This window comes from Dermochelys coriacea, chromosome 3 (assembly GCF_009764565.3).
Source record: "Dermochelys coriacea isolate rDerCor1 chromosome 3, rDerCor1.pri.v4, whole genome shotgun sequence".
NCBI classification, from domain to species: domain Eukaryota; kingdom Metazoa; phylum Chordata; order Testudines; family Dermochelyidae; genus Dermochelys; species Dermochelys coriacea.
In genome coordinates this window covers 99,441,716-99,454,920 of record NC_050070.1, presented here as the reverse complement: position 1 = coordinate 99,454,920, position 13,205 = coordinate 99,441,716, and the positions used below count along the sequence as shown (strand labels likewise).

At 37.4% G+C, this 13,205-nt stretch overlaps 1 protein-coding gene across 1 annotated transcript; it reads left to right on the top strand.

The window, feature by feature from the left end:
* Window positions 1-6,886: 6,886 nt before the first annotated feature.
* On the top strand, window positions 6,887-12,580 carry LOC119852972 (vesicular inhibitory amino acid transporter-like). Its single transcript, XM_043511480.1, has 3 exons — window positions 6,887-6,907; window positions 10,267-11,414; window positions 12,493-12,580. Exons 1-3 carry the CDS (start codon window positions 6,887-6,889, stop codon window positions 12,578-12,580), a joined length of 1,257 nt encoding a protein of 418 aa, XP_043367415.1.
* The last annotated feature ends 625 nt before the right edge of the window (window positions 12,581-13,205 follow it).

Here is a 13,205-nt window from a genome sequence, read left to right as displayed (position 1 = left end):
AAAGGCATATAACTGTAATGTTATATTGTTCCTATTAATTATTATATAAGTATCTGATGAACTTGAATCAGATGAGTGGACAGTGATTCCAGCTTGCTAGGTACAACTCACTTTCAAAAGTGATGGCTGTTATTGGTGTAACTGACCTTCCTCTTTATTCTCTTTTCCCTGCTTCCATATGCAATGCATAATGCCATTTCTCAAATTCCTTTAGCTACATTATCTACTTTGCCTGCCTTCTCCTCTGGGACTAAGGGAAACAATGTATTCTCCTTAACAAGTAATTTGCTTGCAGGTTATGTTTTGTGGGATTCAGTATATTCTGACAGAAAACCAGGAACTTTCGCAACACTAGCATTTTCCATGAAATCATGCAGCATTAAGCCACAAGCATATTATTTCAATTTTAGAACAAATATTTAAAACCAGCGCTTAACGGCAGCAAACACTTCTTGTTGGGACATTTTCTTTTCCCCCACTACCCCTTTTAATCTTAGAGGAGACTCTCACAAATAATCCTGGCTATTCATGGAAGTAAGAGCGAACTCAGTGATTATTTTGTCAACCAAATGGACATACACATTTTACAATGAATGCAGAACAAGCAACTTCTTTCCCTCAATATCCTCCAATGCCATCCCAAGCAGTCTATCTGCCTCATCACAATCTGTGCCTGTTTACATGATCTGAAGGATTGACAGACCAACAGTTCTGAACAAAGTTCTCTCAGTACATGATATAAGTGCAGACATTAATCACAGAATAAACACCTGTGTTACTTTTCTCCCTGAAGCTGGAAGCAGGCTTGCACTGGCTGAGAGCAGGAATATCAGGGAAAAAAGGGATATTGCTGGGGATTAAGGGCCTAATTAAACTCCTACTGAAGTCTTTCAATTATTATTAAAAGGAGCTGGACCCATCCATAAGATTATACCAGCCAGGAACAAGCTGGAGCTTGTGGAAAACTGCTCCTTGTGTTTTCAAACTCAAACTCAGTGTTGTGATGGGTTGGATCACAGAAACCCCCTGGGGGCTGCCAACTGATGTGCCAAGACTACTTCTGCCCCTGCTTTCCCTGCCCTCCCAGCTTGGGACTTCAGTGCCCTGCCTGGTTTGAACCAGACCCACTAGCCTGCTGCAAACCCGGACCCAGGTCTGAACCACATCCCCTAACAGCTGTAGGCTTAAACTAAAAGTAGCTTAAGAAGTGTTCCTGTCTTTAACACTCAGATGCCCAATTCCCAATGGGGTTCAAACCCCAAATAAATCCATTTTACCCTGTATAAAGCTCATACAGGGTAAACTCATAAATTGTTCACCCTCTATAACATTGATAGAGAGGTATGCACAGCTTTCCCCTCCCCACCCCCAGGTATTAATACATACTCTGGGTTAATTAATAAGTAAAAAGTGATTTTATTAAATACAGAAAGTAGAATTTATGTGGATCCAAGTAGTAACAGACAGAACAAACTGAATTACCAAACAAAATAAATCGAACACGCAAGTCTATGTCTAATACATTGAGAAAACTGAATACAGATAAAAATCTCACCCTCAGAGGAATTCCAGTAAGCTTCCTTTTACAGACTAGTCTCCTTCTAGTCTGGGTCCAGCAATCACTCACACCTCCTGTAGTTACTGTCTTTTGTTCCAGTTTCTTTCAGGTATCCTTGGGGGTGGAGAGGTTATCTTTTTAGCCAGCTGAAGACAAAATGGAGGGGTCTCCCAGAGGTTTAAATAGACTTTCTTTGCTTCCTCTCTTTTATGCAAAGTCCAGCTCCAAGATGGCATTTTGGAGTCACATGGGCAAGTCACATGTCCATGCATGACTCAGTTTTTACAGGCAGCAGCCATTGTCCACATGCTACCTTGAACGTTCTCAGGTAGACTTCTTATGTGGATTGGAGCCTTCCAAGGTCCATTGTGCATTAAGTGCTTCTTGACTGGGCACTTAACTTGCAAATTCCTTTCTAAAGAAGCTGACCAAATGCATTACTAAGGTTATTTAAAATCAAACAAGTATACAGCCAATATTCATAACTTCGAATTCAATAATGACACATGCATATAAATAGGATGAATAGATTCAGTAGATCATAACCTTTACAGAGATATGCTACATGGCATATGTAGCATAAAACATATTCCAGTTATGTCATATATACATTCATAAGCATATTTCCAAAAAGCCTTATGTGGGGCACCGTCACAAGTGTGTCATGGATAAATTGAACTGAGGTGGCAAAGAATGTGAAGACATGTTTTTCAACTGCTTAAATACCAGTGCTAGGAGTCTGGTAACAAGCAAGAGCAATTGGAAATTCTCACTGATGAGAAAAAATTTGATATAATTGGCATTACTGAGTCACATGATTGGAATTTTAAAATCACTGATTACAGCCAGTTTAGGAAGGATGGAGTGGGTAAAAGAATTGGTGGGTGTGTTTATGTGGAGGGATGGTGCTCTACATTAAAGACACCATTACCTGTTTCAGAGTTATTGATAAATCAGAATAATGCTTATGGATCATTATTCCCAGTAACTAAACCAAGAAAGGATACTGGGCGGGCTGTTGTAGACCACTGAATCAAACCAGAGAATAGGATGAGTTGCTCCTTAAGAGCTTCTCTGAAAAGTGTTTAAAGAAGCCTGTGCTGTTATGAGGGACTTCAGTTTGAAGGACATATTCCAGAGATCTCATGCAACCAGTAGTAGAACAGCATTAGAGTTTATAAAAATTACATTTGGTAATTTACTAGCACAAAGGGTGTAGCACCCAGTGGGAGGTAATTCTATTTTGGACCTCATTATGATACATGAAAATGAATTGATTATTGGCTCTGATTACTTTCATTATGGGCAAACAGAGGACAGTCTCAACCAATCAAATATATATTTCTGGTGCTTCCAAAGGGCTAATTCCCCAAAGCTGAAGAAAATATGAGCAAAAATGATTGGGAAGAAAAATGTAGACAGAAAAATGTGAAATAAAAGTGAGAGTTGTTTAAGAAGACTTTATTAGATGGCTAGAAAGCCACAATTCCCCACACAAGAAAATAACTAAAAGTCCATCCTTGTTCAGCAAGAAAGTGAAGGGGCAGTTGGCTGAGGAAACCTGTGGCCAGCTGATGAGTAAAGATTGTATTTTCCTTAGGGAAGGGGTCATTATTTTGTCCTGTGTTTGTAGAACCCCTAGCACATTCCTGGTTCACAATAGGGACCCTAGGCACAACAGTAATATAAATAAATAAAAAATAATAATAAATGTAATAAATCTTGGCATACTGGGAAATTTCAAAAGGCTGGAAGACTGCTAATGTCCTGCTCAGATTCTGATTAAAAGATTAACACTATACAATACCAATAAAGCACGTGATCAATGGATTAAGAATTGGCTAACTGACAGATCTCTAAAAGTAGTCATCAATGGGGATTCATCATTGAATGGGGTGTTTCTAGTGGGGTTATGCAAGGATCAGTACCAGGCCCAATGCCATTCAATATTTTACCAATGACCTAGAAGTAAATATAAAATGACTGCTGACAAAGATTAGCAGAGTGGCAATAATGATGAGGACAAGGCAGTACAGAGCAATCTGGATTTCTTGGTAAACTGGGCCCTTTCAAACAAAATGTGTTTTGATACAGCCATATGCAAAGTTATGCATCTAGGAACCAAGAATGCAGGCCATACCTACAGAATGGGGGATTGTATCCTGTGATTCAGTGATTTTAAAAAGGGTTTAGGTGTCATAGTGGACAAACACCTAAGTATGAGCTCCCATTGTGATGCTGTGGCAAAAAGAACTAATGCAAAGCATGGATGTATAAAGAGAAGACTACAGAGGTAATTTTACTTCTATATATGGCCATTGGTAAGACTGATACTAGAATACTGTCTATAGTTCTGGTGTCCACATTTCAAAAACGGTGTTGAAAAATTGGAGAAGATGAAGAGAAGAGACACCGTCATGATATGAGGGCTGGAGAGAAGAGTAAAAAAAATTCAATCTGTTTAGCTTACCAGAAAGAAAATGGAGAGGTGACTTGATTATGGTGTAACAATATCTTTATGGGGCGAAAACAGCGGACATTAGCAGGCTCCATAATTTAGGAAGAACTAATGGCTAGAAGTTAAAGCCAGAAAAATTCACGTTGGAAATAAGGCAGACATTTTTAATAGTGAGAGTGATTAACTATTGGGACAAAGTACTAAGAAAGTGGTGGATTCTCCATCTCTGGCTGTCTTCCCATCAAGCATGGATGCCTTTCTGGCAGTATATTTTAGTCAATACAAGTTATTGGGCTCACTACAGGAGTAACTAGGTTCTATAGCCTTTGTTACATAGGAATCAGACTAGATCAGTGGTTTTCAACTTGTGGTCCGCTGACCCTTGTGGGTTCCACAGACTATGTCTAAGATTTACAAAGGGGTCTGCACCTCCATTTGACATTTTTAGGGGTCTGCAAATGAAAAAACGTTGAAAACCACTAGACTAAATGATCTAATGGGTCCTTCTGACCTTGAAAGCTATTGGGGGAAAATGAATCTCTGGAAGCTTGAGAGAGGTAAGGACCACATAAAAATTCTCTTTCTGCTATTATTTCCAGTGGGCATAGTTTTCACTCATGCAGGTTTCTGAGTCACAAATAATGCAAGCTTAGACAAGAGTTAAATTCTTGAAATACCAGCATAGAAAATGTATACTTATTTTTTTCTTTACAGAACTAACTTTAAATTTACTAAGACCCTGAGTTTCTTTTCTCAGACATCATTCTGGAGACGCAGAGTTGCAGGGCAGCCTTCATCCCTATTTAAAATAAACTAAGGAACAGGAAGGCTAAATTCAAGATGTGCTATCTGATGCTGTTGAAGTTACTGTTTAAAAATAAAAATAAAATAGAAAACAACCATGGGGATGTGAAAGCCACTGATATGTCCAAGTAGGTTGTTGAAGAGGCTAAGAAAACAAAACAAACCCAGGTACTACGGCAAATGGCCCTGTTCTAATTGCACAAGATTAAAGGATTCACTGTATTTCTAAATCTAGCTCTGGTTCAAATAAGCGCTTATCTGTATTTTCATATAAATACTGTGGAAGTGTATGTTTGTGTAAATACAGGAAAAACAACATAGGTGAAGTGATATCCCTAAACAATTTAATCTAGCATTGTATCACAGTATATTTTTTTCCTTTGTTCATAGGTTCATCCCCATGCCCTTCCAAGGAGATGCCTAACCCAGATTCACATAGACACCCAAGTATATGGTTACAGAAATATTAGGATTACCCTATTATACTGCTTCTGTATAATATTTGCAAATGGCTTGGAAGGTTTATTAGCACCTAGCACCTTTGTAGCATTCTGGCCTTTTTTCCATCTATTCTGATATTAAGCCAATACATATGATATTCTGGGCACCTGTTACTAACTATAATAATTTATCCATTTATTTGTACTTACTTCACTTCCTACATTATTTTTTCATTTAATTTAGCCCTAAGGTTGAACACATTTTTTACATCGTTCTTTTTGTTTCTTTATCACTTCATTCTCTTCCTAGCATGATTTGGTCTATTCTCTTTCTGCCAGGTTACTTTCCCTGGGAGGGATACTGCTTTGTTTTTTACAGGGGTGTGATACATTATAAGCTGAAATGGCTTGTAAAATTAAGGAGTCAGTATGACATGCATGACAAAACCCTGTTAAGGCTGGAAGTTCAGAAATCTGGAGAGTTTCTTTAAATGTATATTTGGTGAATATGTATCACCTTATTTACATAACTGACTAGGGAAAACTAATGAGCAGAACTAAGGCCTGACAAGTTTGAAGCACTGAATAAGATGTAGGATTGCCATGCTCCTGCCTGACTCTGTCATCTCTTTGGACTGGCATCCAGGTACCTCTGACCCTGGCTACTACTTGTCCTGGACTTGGCAGGGAACTGTGGCTGGGTTGGTGCCTCTGGGGTTGGCTGGGAGATCTGTCTGCTTCCTGATGGGGATGCTCTGGCTGAGCGGATAGCCCCTAGCTGGGGGCTGAGTTCTGGATGTGGCTTGTCTCATTCTCCCTCGTTTTAGTCAACTTTTGCTGGTCCTTGTTGCAAAAGCTGTCTAATCACCAATCTAGATCCCACTGTGTATTCCACTTTATGCCTGTCTGCCAATGGCCCTATTACAGCAGCCAATCATCACCAGGGTTTCGAGATACACTAACCCCACTCTCTTCCATTAGACTCAACCCCTATATTGATGTCTGGGAAGTAAAGTAGCATGGGAGCTGTTACAGCACCCTTACATCACGTGAGGTTTTATTTATATGGGAGGAATTCTCCATGGACTAGTTAAGCTTTTTCAGGTTGCTTTACAATGAAACAGCCTTAACAAATCAGAGAATCTGGCCTGCTATCTGTGCAGTTATGTATCATCGTCATTGAAAAAGTGCTTATTAGAGGTATCTTTTCCTTTGAAACTCCTATTTTTAAACTTGATGACATGTAGAAAGTGTCCTTGCAGAAATTATCACTTGCAGTGAGTTAGGAACCAGAGAATGAGGATGAGTAGGATTCTGAAGTCTGGCAAGAGATCCTGCTTTATTTGGACTCTCACTTTTCATCATTAACTCTTTTGGATGTATACAAAAAAACTGACAACCTGCTGCCAAAGGACACTGGTGAAAATGTTTTAAAAAAGAAATGGCAGTAATAAAACAGATTCTGGAGAGACAATGGAGACAGTGCCACTTTTTATTTTAACACATACATTATGGAAGTGTCCCAAACTCTCATTTCTGGTTACTAATCATCATCTGTACTGAAAAGACTACCCAGCCAGTTATGACCAGGAGGCTAGAGGCTTGCTGTTTTCCATTATCAAGAAGATGCTGACGGAAGCAGAAACAGTAAGTCCCTGAGTCTCTTAGCTTCATTCTCCATAATCATACCTTTAAAAAAAAAAAAAGCAAAAGAGGGACTTCAGATACTATCAATAGGTGAGAAAAACTTGGCTTATTGTGGAAATGTTCAGTCTAAACTTCCATTTGTCAACTCCAATGTAGCTTCCAGGTACACTGAAATTAGCAACCCTTTGTGGATTATTTTAAGAACGAACAGACAGTTTATCCAAATCCTGAGATTATTTCTGTGTAACTGTTCTGCCAGCTTTTTCAAAGAGTAATTAGGCCTGAGTTCAGAAGACAGAAAAATGTGGCCTTGATCACAACTGTGTCCTGAGTTAGCAACCAAAGAAAAATCATTGGATATAAGTAAATAGCAAGGAGATCTTAGAAGTTAGTTATGCCATGCTCTGATTAAAGTAACAGTTAAATAAGAGAAAACAGATACCTTTGGGGAGACCTGTCAGTGGCTGTGGGATGTGATAATGTTGTCTGAAAGACTTCTGCTTTACTCTGGGATAAGGATAGTTATATAAATGTTAATGGACTAAATTCAGCAGAGGAGGAGCTATTGTTTGGGGAAGGCCTGTTCTGACACCTACCTATGGCTTAATTATATTGTCATCTTTTTGGGTCAGCAGATATTCTTGAAACTCCCAACTGCACTTTGGGATTCCATAATTTTAAAAAAATACTATGAAAGCAGAAGAAAAGAGATAAGCTTACTACACACTAATGAACTGAGGAAACAGCATTGTCCACATGCTGATACAAAAGATGCCTTCATGTCTAGATTCTTCTACTGATTTTCTTATAAACATGGTTTCTTTAAGATGCTATCAGACCCATTCTGGTATTGGGGCAATCTCTGTAGATTGTTTTTATAGTAAAGGAAAATGTTCTTTGGAGAAGTGCCTTACCTGCAGCACTCAATAAAAAGCATGGACCAGAAAGGTGCATGCTCTCAAAAGATGTTGTTGCACATATACCTTTTGCATTCTGTGGATAGGCCGATTTGTAGTCTTTTCCATAAAGATGAGTAGTGACTAGAAATGGGGGAAGCTTTGGACACTTTCAAAGAATGTGTGTTAAATATACATAAGGGATTCTAATCGTGTTGCTTAATGTGCTTCCAGAAGTTGCTCAAGTACTATGGTAATGAGGACTGTATAAGAACCTGAATAGAACTGAATTAAGGCATTGACTGTCACTGTCTGGCTTTGGAAAGTCCTGGTGACTCTGAAGAATGGGATGAACAGGTGATCAAACATTAAAATACCTCAATAAAATGGCTCTCCCAAAAACTTAAAAACACTCTACCCCACCCCAAGTAAAGTGTCATTAACAGTCTGAGTGATAATAAGAGATGTAATGCATACACACTTAAAAACATCCTTAATTGTACCCATGTTTTAAGAGTAATCCTGCAGTCTTAATCCAACCGTATTTTAGAGATATCTGTCCCTCCACTAAAATCAAGTAAAATAGATACCACTGGTGCACACGATGGGTGATCTAACTTGCCTAGTAACTTAGCATAAAGATGTCGTTGTAATTTGTTGGTTGCCCATCTTTCTCCTTTGCTGGCTGTCCCCTGCAGTCAATGATTTATAATGTATGTTAGTTTATGGCTGGGAGACAAGAAAGGAGATCACAGTGTATTACTTTCAATAGTTTACCATTAGTTTCTCTTCACTGCCGAACCTCTTATCTAGATCTGTACTTACCTTCTCTTTTCTACCTTTTTCCCTTACAAATAACATACAAATTGTGCTCACCCCACCTATAACCTCATGATGGACCTAATCCTGAGGTCTTTAAAATTCCCATTGAAAACAACAGGATTTGACCTGAGTAAGGACTACGTCCCTGATCTTCAAAAGATATTTAGATGCTTAACGCCCATTGATTCCAAAGGGAGTTGGCACCTAAACACCTTTGAGAATCTGGGTGCAAAGGCCCAATTACACTACCCTTACTCATTTAGAGTAATATCTTACTCTGAACATAATAACTGAGTAAACTACCACACAAACTGAGTAAGGGTGACAGAAGTAGGCCCTATATAAATAATGAGGCACATATTCTGACACTTTTACTCATGCTGAGCACAAATGAAGACCCTGATTATAAACACTTACATGTATGATTAATTGTACACAATGAGACTACACATGTGAGTAACATTAAGCACATGTTTAAGCATTTGCACGCCAAGAGACTTAATCTGATTACTTTGCATGTAGCCCCATTGATGGCATATGACTCTCAGCAAGGATCTCATGATTTGGGTCACCATGCCTGGTTAAATGTGTTAATACCTACATTTTACTCACCTATAATGGTGTAAGACATAATATAAAATAATGTAATGAATTTTAGCTTTATTTTGCTTCCCTTCCATTTTATTTTAATTATCACCAAGAACACAAAGCACTGATGTACGTTTTATATCTTCAGCTTTGTCACCTGGGAAAAAAGGGAAATGACAGGGATGCTGTTTAGCTTAAATTGAATCTTTTGTATGCATGCCTATTGGGTTCAAGAATTTGATAGTTTTGTATTGATCTGAATTCAAAAGCAACAAAAACACACTTGCAAAAGACAATGAACATGGTGTTTCATGAAACTGAAGTGTGGGACTGTGCATTGGATAAAACAAATATAATCCAATTCCTCTGAGAAAGTGTTCAGAGAAAAATATGTGTATACCCACCATACATTTTTAGACATATAAATAAGGCCAAACTTTCTATACTCTCAGCTATAAGAGTGTTCACTTCAGGAATGAATACAACAGCAAAGAACCAATAAGGTTTCAGACTGCTGCAGAAGTAACCCATTCAAACACTAACGGCATTTTATTTCCAGATGACTGTTAACTATGACCCCCATATAATCTTTAAACCAAAACCGTGTGTCATTATTGGATTTGCCTAAGATACTATTTTAATATTTGGATGAAACTTATACAGCAGCTGCTACAGCTGTTTGATTTTATTATTGAACCCGTTCCATTAATATGCATGTTGACTGAATAACTGCCTATGAGCCTTTTAAAATATGCTTCTGATCACATCAGCATTAAATATTAAACAGGAACTTGTCTCTACCATTTGCTTGCATTCTCTCTTTCTTAGCTTATCTGCACGTGTGTCTGGATGAGCAGTTATTTTTGCTGATAACTTCACTTATCCTAAATAAACACTTTTTTTTTTGCAATTGTTATTTACTTAGAATACTATAACAATTCTCCCACCATGGAAAAGATGATACTCAACAGATGCAGGTTTGAAAGTGTTGCTTCTAGTAAACATTTTGCCTCAAGGTTTTTTGTCCTATCTTTTCTCTCTTTCTCTCTCTAGGGAATTTTTGTTCTAGGATTGCCATATGCTCTTCTCCACAGTGGATACAGTGGGCTATTTCTTATTATCCTGGCTGCAGTGTTCTGCTGCTATACTGGCAAAATTCTAATCGCTTGCTTGTACGAAGAAAATGAAGATGGGCAGCTCATAAGAGTGAGAGACACATACGAAGACATTGCTAATGCCTGCTGTAAAAAGCGATTTCCCAAACTAGGTGGCATAGTTGTCAATGTGACCCAGGTGATGGAACTGATCATGACGTGCATTTTGTATCTGGTTGTTAGTGGGAACTTGCTGTCACATAGTTTTCCATATTTACCAGTGACTGAGAAAACTTGGTCTGTAATTGCATTTGTAACATTGCTGCCTTGTATGTTTATTAAAACTCTCAGCATCGTTTCCAAACTCAGCCTGCTTTGCTCCTTAGTCCATTTCATTATCATCTTCATAGTGATGAGTTACTGTCTGACACAAATACATCAGTGGTCTTGGACAAGATTTAGACTCTCCATTGAGTTTGAGGAGTTCCTGGTCTCAGTGGGGGTGATCATTTTCAGTTACACTTCACAAATATTTCTTCCTACTCTTGAAGGAAACATGAAAAACCCAAAGGAATTTAGCTGTATGTTGAACTGGACTCATTTTTTTGCTTGTCTCTTCAAGACAGCCTTTGCACTGACTGCATTCCTGACTTGGGGTGAAGAGACAAAGGAAGTTATTACTGACAACCTGCCATCATCCCTAAAAACCCTGGTGAATTTGTGCTTCCTAGCCAAGGCTCTTCTGTCTTATCCATTGCCCTTTTTTGCAGTCACAGAAATACTGCATACTTGCATATCTAGCAGCAATCATTCTGATTACAGAACCCATCTGTTTATTGTAGTTTTAAGAGGCTTGGCCCTCTTGTTTACTCTGGTGATGGCCATGTTCATACCACATTTTGCTCTGCTGATGGGTTTAACAGGCAGTGTAACAGGTGCTGCTATGACTTTTCTTCTTCCTTCTCTTTTCCACTTAAAACTTAAATGGGGAAAGTTAGTGTTCTTGGAGAAATGTGCAGCCATTTCTCTTTTTATTGTGGGTTTCCTTTGCAGCTTAGCAGGTATAGTCTGCTCAGTAAAAGGGCTGATTGAAGCATTTGGAGGAAGGTAGAAAGGCCGTTTTGAAAATCTGATGATATACTCTTGAGTATTACCACTGTGAATGCAATTCCAAAATTAATATATGACAGAGCAACTGGAAAAATCTTGAAAATCTGATGATATACTCTTGAGTATTAGCACTGTGAATGCAATTTCAAAATTAATATATGACAGAGCAACTTGAAAAATCTTGAAAATCTGATAATATACTCTTGAGTATTACCACTGTGAATGCAATTCCAAAATAATATATGACACAGCACAAATGTGCTTTAATATAAGAACTATTACTTGTTTTTAAAATGAGTAAAGAAAGAAAGAAAAACAACTTGGTTTACAATTAAAATATTTTGTCATTGAATTGAAATGGGAGTTTCATTTGCTCTCATGTTCAACATTAACAGTGCTATATCAAGCAAAACAGAAGCACTTTTAATAGACCATTCCCACTTTTAATTCACAGTTATTTGTGAGTATATATGTTCTTAAAGGAACTATAGCTAATCAGTGCAGTTTTCCTGGAAGTCAGTTTGTAAGATTCATTCTCCTGCAATGCATTTATCCTATTGGTTTGATTACAAGATGTCTTATTAGTAGAATGAAGAAGTTAATATGCTGTTCACTTTCTGTATTAGGCAGAAAATTTCTTTGGTCTTTTTATTTTATCTGACTAAATTAAAAGCTGAAATGAAGTAAATCAAGTTCAATAAACAGACACACAGTTAACATCCTGTATAACTTGCCATCGTCTTTAATTTTAAAAGATATTATTTTAATAAAGAGATCAGCATCGCAATGTATTTCACTTTAGTGAAAAGTTACCATGATAGGAAGCAATCTAGTCCAGGTACTGTAAATGAATACATATCTTATTATACTAAAGCTATGCTAAGTTATTCAAATAATTACTTTCAAAGTAATTATTTGAAAGAAGAAAATTTAAATTTTCATTATGAACTGCTTCGTGCAACCCTTTACTGAGTCATATCAAGGAGAATCTTATCCAACCATATGCTGGCATGCACAAAGTGGAAACGTCAATAATAACTGTTTAACTGCAATATTTTTCTTTTTAATATCTTAGCAGCAATGCTACTGACCTGCAGGAGCGACAGTGGCCTCTCAAGGCTAACCTATTCAGTGATAAACGATGCACAACTAAACTTAAGTGATGAACACTATTGATACGACCAAGTATGTCAGTCTGTTCCTTTGTATTCTTTCTGGTAATTAATGGAAAAACGTACACTTCTCAAGTTTCAGGCATTAAATATAGGACACTAATGAATTAAGAAAACAAAATTGCTATATAGTAACAAAACCCCCAGCACAAACAAGAAAGTAACTAGTCTTCTAGCATTTGTGTACTCTCTTAAATACTATGAGTCATATTCTGCTTTCATTTGCTCCAGATTTACACCAATTTAATTCTGTCAACTTCAGTTGGGTTATTCTGTATTGATGCAAATGTAAATAGGAGCATATTTATCCCTATCTACTTTCAAAAAGTATAGTTTTTTTATTTTTATGTAGAATGACAAAAAAAAAGCGCTGCTCACTGAAGTAGTTGAAAGGTTATTATTACCCCCAATGACATAGACAAAAGGATATTATCCCTTGGATGATGTCAGTGAAAGGGTATCATTACTTTTTTATATGGAGAACATTCTCAAATAAGTAAACATGCAAGAACAGTATTAGTTATATTTTATCCTTTTTATGTCTGAGGACATAAGAAGGTCGTTTGAAGTGTTGCATAAGAATTTTTGAGCTTAGTTTATTCAACAAATCTCCAAA